Raw genomic sequence first — 8,206 nt, 5'->3', positions numbered from 1 at the left:
AATATAATCCACTCTGCAACCCTCATTGCATACTAATATGTTTACGGCATTGAAGTCTATGGGGGAGAGAATAGTCTAAAAGTATTATATTTTAGGGTATTATTTTTATCATAGAATTAATTTTTAATCTCAGTTAAGAGTTAATAAGAGATAAATTGATGTTTTAATTCTTCTGGATGTTTTATTCATTTCAATGCTAGAAAATCTTGTGAGACTTTTAATTCAATGTCAATACAGTTTTTAATAAGAATTGATAGTGCTTGTTATTAAAAGTTTGTAATCCATCTTAAACACTATGCTGTTTAAACACTGTGCACCGCTGAGTGGGAACCAACTCATAGCTGACCCTCCATTGGGTTTTAAAAGACAATAAATAGCATGGGAAGAGATTGCTCATTGGATATAATTAAAACATGTTATAAATAAATTATACAAGAATGACACAGAGAGGGAACAAAATAGAAAACAAATTATAAAAACCATAAAGCAAAATTTAAAATAATTAGTTTTTATAAAGCTAAAAAATACTGCCTCTATTAATTTGTTGTTGTTGTTAGGTGCCATCATGTTGAGTACAACTCATAGTGACCCTATGAACAAAAGACCTGAACCTTTTCCTGTAACTATCATCATTCCTCTAGTGTTCATAGGGTTTCAAAGGCCTACTCTTTTTTAAGAAGTGTATGCCAACTCTGCCTCCAAGTCTGTCTTAACCTGGAAGCTTTACCAAACCCTGCCCACCATAGGTAACCCTTATGGCATTTGACACACCAGTGGCATGCCTTTCAGTATCACGGTAAACCCAAGCTGATTGGTCTTTTGGATTTAGTAACAATCACCTGTGGGCTGAAAGTGTCTTGCTTAAATCAATCAGTACCTGGTGGGAGGGACTTATTATTTAAAAGTTGGTTGGGTCCTAACTAATTCTCTAGTTTGGAGGTTTTTGTATGAAGCAATTGGTTGATATTAATACAGAGACTGATAATTATTATATGGTCATTTTAGATATATAGATACTGAATAAACTTTACATTAAACTATTGTTGCTGTTGATTGTTGTGGAGTCGAGTATGACTCTTAATGCCCCTATGAACAAAAGACCTAAAAGCCTTTCTATACTATGGTCATTTATCAATGTTCATAGATTCCAGAGGCATGTTGTTTAGGAAGAAGATGCCATTCCTGCTTACAATGCTTTAAAATAATAATTTTTATTTTCTTATTTTTAGCCAAATCTAATTTTAATATTTTTTAGAAATATTAAAAACATCATGCCCACCACCACCTCACATTCCCAATGCTCGAGACATGACAACAACAGTGAATTATCAGAATGGAGAAAAGGTGTCTCTTCTCTGCCAAGAAAATTACCTAATTCAGGGAACCGATGAAATTCTGTGTCAAAATGGAAGATGGCAGTCAATACCACGTTGTTTTGGTTAGTAGTTTTAAATGTGCTTTACAACATCCTTCTAAAATGAGGTCAATATTATTCTGTGCTCTTCAAAATTGAACAAGAATTTTAAACACATCTTTTTATATCTATTCCTCTTTATTTAAAGCAGCATATTACAATCAGTGTACATAAATTAATCAGTGTTCTTTCATATATTCCAAGATAAATACAAAAGACTTAGTTATATTCTTTAAAAACATAAATTTTTGTTATTTAATTCATCAAGAACAAGTCAATAATGGAGATATCATTCAAAATGTCTTCAAGAAGACAATCACATAAATGTTGTAAGGATATTTATTATTGCAAAATCTACACAGTTGTTGTTGTGAAGTAGTATTATGTACTTAAATTTTCTATGTTTTAAAATTCTTGATATTTCATTTTACTATATTGATTTTTCATATAAAATATATTTGATTCACCATTTGATCTCTGTTGTTCATTTAGAAAAAATTCCTTGTTCTACACCACCTCATATTGAACATGGATTCATTAACTCAGCAAGATCGTCAGAAAATGAGAAGGAATCATCTGAAACCAAATATCCACATGGGACTAAATTAACTTATATTTGTAAAGATGGTTTCAAAGTCTTAGAAGAAAATGAGATAAGATGTGACATGGGAAAATGGAGTACTCCACCTCAGTGTGTAGGTGAGTGCATGTGGCCAGTAAAATTCTGTTTTCAAAATAAATTCTTAATAATGATCAATGTTTACTGAAAGCATAATACAATTTAAATATATATGTAATTATATCTCTCACTGTTGAAAGTGATTTGCATGATCTGATCAATCATATTTATGCAAATTTCTTGGACACAGAATTTCTAAACAGTATCACTTATTTTGTCTTAAAACGTAATTGATTGTATAATTAAACCTATATATTTATATAGGTTATAGCATTTGTCTTGTCAGTCAGGGTTTAGAAAATTTTTTTAATTTGTACAAAAAATTTCTATCTCTCTTTCTTTCTTTCTTTTTTACTAGTTTATTTAAAAAATTCTAATAGAAATTTGAAATATTCTTTCAATTTCCCTCACCGCCCCATCAAATTATACAACCCAATGATTAACCCCTCTTCCCCCTGTACATTCACATCCCTCTGCTTCCAGCATCTCCCACCCCTCCTGGATCCTTATACTCATTCTACAATAATGGTCTTATACAAGATTTTTCTTTGTGGGACTGAGTTTGTTCACTCAGCATAATGCTTTCCAGTCCCTCCCAAGTTAGGTAATAATCTACAAAGTTATTGCTCCTGCATGCTGCATAGCATTCTGTTGTGTGAATTTACCATAATTTATCAATCCATTCGTTTGTAGTTGGACATATGGGATGTTTCCATGTTCTTGCGATGGTGAATAATGCCACTATGAACAGAATGTTTTTAAAAAAAATTTCTCCCAAATGTTCCTTTTGATTTTTTGCAATAGTGCATATCTTAGAATCATTCATCTTCAATGTTTCCTGTTCATTCTCATGACTATTTAAGAGAAGTGTAGATTACATTGTTCATAAATTCCATAATGCAAGGGTTTTTTATGATTGTGATAGAGTGTAGAATGTTAGATTTAAAAAGTGCTTGTACACTTTCATTGTGGTGTGATAGTAATAGTTGTTCAGTTTTTCAATGTTCTCCCTATTTTATTGACCTCTTTCAAAGAACCAGCTCTTGGTCTTGTTGATGGTCAATTGTTTTTCTCTTTTCTCTCTCATTGATTTCAGTCCTTCTACTTATCATTTCCTTTATTCTAGAGTCTGTGAGGTTTGATTGTTGTTCTTTTTCTATTAGGTGGAGATATTGAGTGAGGGAATGAATTTTGCTTTTTTCCCCCTATCTTTTCATGTATTTTCCTTTTGCTATAAACTGCTACCAGACACAGAATTGCTTTAGCTGCATCCAGAGGTTTTGGCACATTGTATTTTCATTATCATTTGTTTCAAGGAACTATTTTATTTCTTTTAAAAAATTTTTTTCTATTAGTCATGTTCTAGCTGGTAATTGTTATCTTTCAACCTTCCGTACATGGTATCCTGTTGTCGTCTGGCTCTCATGATTTCTCCTTAGAAGTCAGAACTTAGTCTAATTTAATTTCTTCTGTTGGTGACTCTGGTTGTTGGTTTGTTTTTTGTTTTGTTTTTGTTTTTGAGCTACTTTTAGTATTCAATATTTATCTTTTACTTTGGATAATTTGACTATCATAAATCTTGAAGTGTTTCTTTTGGGATCTAGTCTGTGTGGGTTTCTTTGAGCTTCTTGAATGTAGATTTCCTTGTTCTTCATAATGCCTGGAAAGTTTTCTTCTACTATCTCTTTAAGACTTTTCCCTTTCCTTTGCCTGTCCTCTCTTGTTCTGGGAGTCTGATCTTACATATATTGTTCTTTTGATGTTATTCTACTTATTCTATTGTTTTCTTCATTTTCTTTTTGTTTCCTTTATGTTTTCTCTCCTAGTATGTTCCATTGATATCCTTATTTTCTAGCTTACTGACACTGTTTGATGTTTTTATTTCTGTTTTTTCTCCCCTTTAGCATGTTGGCTACTTCTCTCTCTGTTGTTTGTTGATTTTTTTTAATTTCTTGTACATTTTTACCTATAGCATTAATTCTTTCTTCAATCATTCTTTCAATTTCTTTAGTAATTGTATATATTTCTTCTGGCTCCCTGTCTCTGGGATATTTGCTTTGTTTATTGCTTCCATTCTTTCTTCCATTATTTCCACCTTTTTCGGTAGCTATTCACATAACTTTAGTTCATTGTATTTCTTCTGGACACTGTCTTTGGGGTGTTTGCTTTATTTATTGTTTCCTTTTTTTCTTCCACTATTTATAACTTCTGTAGCTGTTCATGACTCTGTGTCTCTGTCTCTGGGATGTATGAATTATGTTCTATATTTTTAGGAAAGCTTATTTTAGCATCTTTCAATATTTTGACTCATGGATTAAATTTGCTTTGCAATTCTCTCAGCTTGAGAAATGTAGAGCTAGTTTTCCTCTTTCCATTTCCCAATTCCAGCTCTCTGCACATTCCATTACAATTCTTTGCTTTGGCTTCTCAACCTTCCCCTTGAAATCTTCTCTTCGGCTCTTTTACCTGAGCATCTTTCCCCTTTGTTTTAGGTTCTCAACGTGCTAGTGCAAATTTCAGAGTCTCTTCTGATATCTATTTTATGTTTTTTTCTCTCTTCTCTGTCTTTGGAATGACCTTTTGCTTTCTTTATAGATAATATCCTCAATGTCATGCCACAGGTAATCTGGCCTTTGGTCATTGTTGTTCAATCCTTCAAACCTATTCTTAAGATGATTTTGAAATGAGGGTGGAATAGACTTAAGAAAATAATTTGGTTCTCATGGATTTCATTTTCGTTAGCCTCAACTTGAACTTGCACATAAGTATTTGATGATCTATTCCACAATCAACTCCTGGGCTAGCATTGATTGCGGATATTGAACTTCTTCAAAGATTTCTTCACAGATATAGTCAATCTTATTCCTATGTTATCTGGTGAGGTCCATGTGTAAAGTTGTCATTTGTGGTTTTTCTAAAACATTATTTCAGTGTATAAATCATTGAACAACAGAAGTTGTCCATTCTATTTCTAGCTGTATTTCTGCCACCCATTTCGTACATTCTTACTAGCAGTTCTTCTTCTTTGGTTCCAACTATTTCATTTTAGTAACCAATTATTATTTAAGGCATCTTAATTGCATGTTTGGTTAATTTTAGACTGCAAAATCTGGTAAAAATTTTCAATTTCCTCCTCTTTTGCTTTAACTACAAAAGCATATATTTTGGTAACAGTTGCATTACAGGTCTTCTTTGTATGCATATGGATAATATTCTAACACAGCAATAGACTTCAGGATAGAGTTTAAAATTGACTTTTTAACTATAAATTCAACAGCATTCGTCTTCTGTTATTCATTTCCAGCATGGTTTACCTCATGATTATTTGATTCAGAGTGATCAAAGCTTGTCCATTTCATCTCACTAATGTCTAGAATGTTAATGTTCATGAATTCCATTTTCTTTTTCACAATTTCTGATTTCCAAGATTCATGCTCTGTACATTCCATGTTCCAATTATTAAAGGGTGTTTGTCACTCTTTTTCTTCATTTGTATTTACTTTCAATCTGGACTTTATTATTACGACTATTCACATTCCTCTACTGTTCATAAGATTTTCAGAGGCCTGTTATTTGAGCAGTGAATTGCCAATACTGTCTCTTAGTCTCTCTTAATCTGAGAGCATGACTAAAGCCTGTCCAACATGGGTGACCTGGTGACCTTAGACACACTGGAAGCATAGCTTTCTGGATCATAGCAACCCACAAATTACTTCAGTACTGCAAATTTACAGACATGTTCTGTACTAAGCAGAACAATTAATTCCCCAAATACTGAAAATTCCCCATCAAACTGACAATCTACCTCAAATAGGAAATTGGGAATTGTGTTCCTGGGTGGCTGTTGAAACATTCTGTTGAGACTCATGACCTGCATACTATCTCCTGCATGTGGATGTTAATTTAAGGTCATGTGAAAGTCTCTTCTGACTCTTTACTTCTAGTGTTTCACACAAAGCCTAAGGTTCACAGGCTTAAGGGCCCAATGAATTGTTAATCACAAAGAACCACCTTTCTGGTCTTAATTACTTTAATTAAGAGGCTTCTAGCCTCTTAATGGATTGACACAGTGACTACCACAATTAATTCTAATGTGTTAGGAATTGTGTTGTGGCACAGGATATGGCAAAGGTCAGATCTGTTGTTTATAGGGTTGTTATGGGTTGTACTCAATTCAACAGCACCTAACAACAACAGCCCCCAACTGATTGCTAATCAGAAAGGTCTGTCCCTAATCCCAACTGCTTTAATTAAGAGGCTTCCAGTTAATAAAATACTGTTTAATGGCCCATCTGCATTTGGTGAAAGTTTTACCACTTCATTGCCATTTTTGATACCTCCTATTTCCATCTATTGCCTTATTTACCTGGCTGTAACTTTCAGTAAATTATTGAATAGGAGCTGTAATAGCACACAGCTTTGTCTAAGCCATAAAAGAAAGTTTTTAGTCTCTCCCTTGAGAATGTTTTGTTATTACATATGTACTCTTAACTATGTTGAGGAGATTCATCTATCTTTCTAAATTTCTGTGTGTTTTAGTCAAGTAGGGGTGTTGGATTTATTGAAGGCTTTTTCAGCGTGATTTGACAGGATCACATTGCTATTATTCTTTGCTTTGTTAATCCCTGTATTCCTGTTGTGCAACCCACTTGATTATGATTTAATATTTTTTTTTCTATGCTATTGATGTCTATTGGCCAAGATTTTGTTAAGGATTTTTGTGTCTATGTCCATGAGCAATATTATTCAATAGTTGTCTTTTTTTTTGTCATGTCTTTGCCTATTTTTAGTATTAATGTTGTGCTTGTTTTATAGAATAACCCTGGAAATTCTTATTTTTCTATTTATTGAAATAATTTAAATGGTATTAATGATAGTTTACCTTTGAATGTTTGGTAGAATTAATTTGTATAGCCAGTAGGCCAGAACATTTGGGGGAGTTTTTTGGGGTGGAGGTGTAGGAGGTTGGATTCTTTTTATGAACTGCTTAATTTCTTATTTTGTAATAGGTCTGTTCAAGTGTTTCACTTCTATCTGTGTCAATTTGAGTTAAGTGTTGAGTTTCCAGAATTTTATAAATTACCTCTAGGATTTTAAATGTACCAGACTTTTCAAAATATTCTAATATACTAAATTTAATATCAGCTGATTCTCTTTTGGTGTCACCTCTTTAATTTCTTACTCTTTTTAATATTTTCCTTTGTTAAGTTTTCCAGTAGTTTGTCTATTTAATTAACATTTTACCCTTTATTAATCCTTTTGAACAGCCAGCTCCTGGTTTTGTTGATGGTTACAATTGTTCATCTTTTTTCTTTTCCATTGATTTCAAATTGTTTTAATTTGCTGAGTCTTGCGTTGTGTCTGAATATGCTGTTGCTTCTAGAGAATGTGTCATGTGCACTTGAGAAGAAAGTAAATTTCATTTTTTGAGGTTAGGTAATCTGAAAATGTTTATGTGGTTGAGTTGATTAATTGTACAGTTCAGTTCTTCTGCATCATTTTTGAGTTTCTTTTGAGTTGACCATCTTTGATGAAAGTAATCTGTTGACGTACCTAATACTATTGCAGTGCTGGTTTTTTTTTTTATTCTTCACATATGTTAAATGTTGTTTAATGTATTTTTCATGTCTACTAGTGATGTTATATCTGGAGGGACACTCTTCCACTGTGTACATCACTCTTTGTCAATGTGCAGTATGAAGTAATCTGGGTTGCTGTAATGCTGAACTTTATACCACCAGGGTATCAAATACCAGAATGGTTTCCCAAAGTGAACAGTGTTTGGTGGAGCTGCCAGTTTTAAAACAGGTTTGGAAGCATCCACTTCTAAACCACATGCCTCTGGAAACGCTATGTACTTGGAAAAATGGTGATAGTTATGGAAAGACATTAAGTCTTTTGTTCATAGAGTCATTATGATTCACACCCAACTCAGCGGCAATCAACACAACAATATCATTAGGTGTGTAGATGTTTTTGTTGTTGTTGTTTGTTTGTTTTTTCTAGTTTAGTTTGTTTATTTTTCATTTCAATGAACATCTACAGAGATTTTGGAATTCCATTCATTCATTTTTGCACCCTTCTCCCTGCATGCCCCTTCTTTTTTTGCCTCC

General features: G+C 32.9%; 1 protein-coding gene across 1 annotated transcript in view; it reads left to right on the top strand.

The window, feature by feature from the left end:
• Positions 1-8,206, top strand: part of CFH (complement factor H) — a 256,291-nt gene that overhangs the window by 240,615 nt on the left and 7,470 nt on the right. Inside the window, exons 21-22 of the mRNA XM_006892120.1 lie at positions 1,256-1,438; positions 1,907-2,113. Coding sequence (XP_006892182.1) covers positions 1,256-1,438; positions 1,907-2,113 — 390 coding nt within the window. The remainder of the gene's footprint in view (positions 1-1,255; positions 1,439-1,906; positions 2,114-8,206) is intronic.

The sequence above is a fragment of the Elephantulus edwardii genome, unplaced genomic scaffold (genome assembly GCF_000299155.1).
Source record: "Elephantulus edwardii isolate Elephantulus edwardi_28Jun2011 unplaced genomic scaffold, EleEdw1.0 scaffold00110, whole genome shotgun sequence".
Taxonomy (NCBI): Eukaryota; Metazoa; Chordata; class Mammalia; order Macroscelidea; family Macroscelididae; genus Elephantulus; species Elephantulus edwardii.
This window is presented reverse-complemented; position numbering and strand designations above follow the sequence as displayed.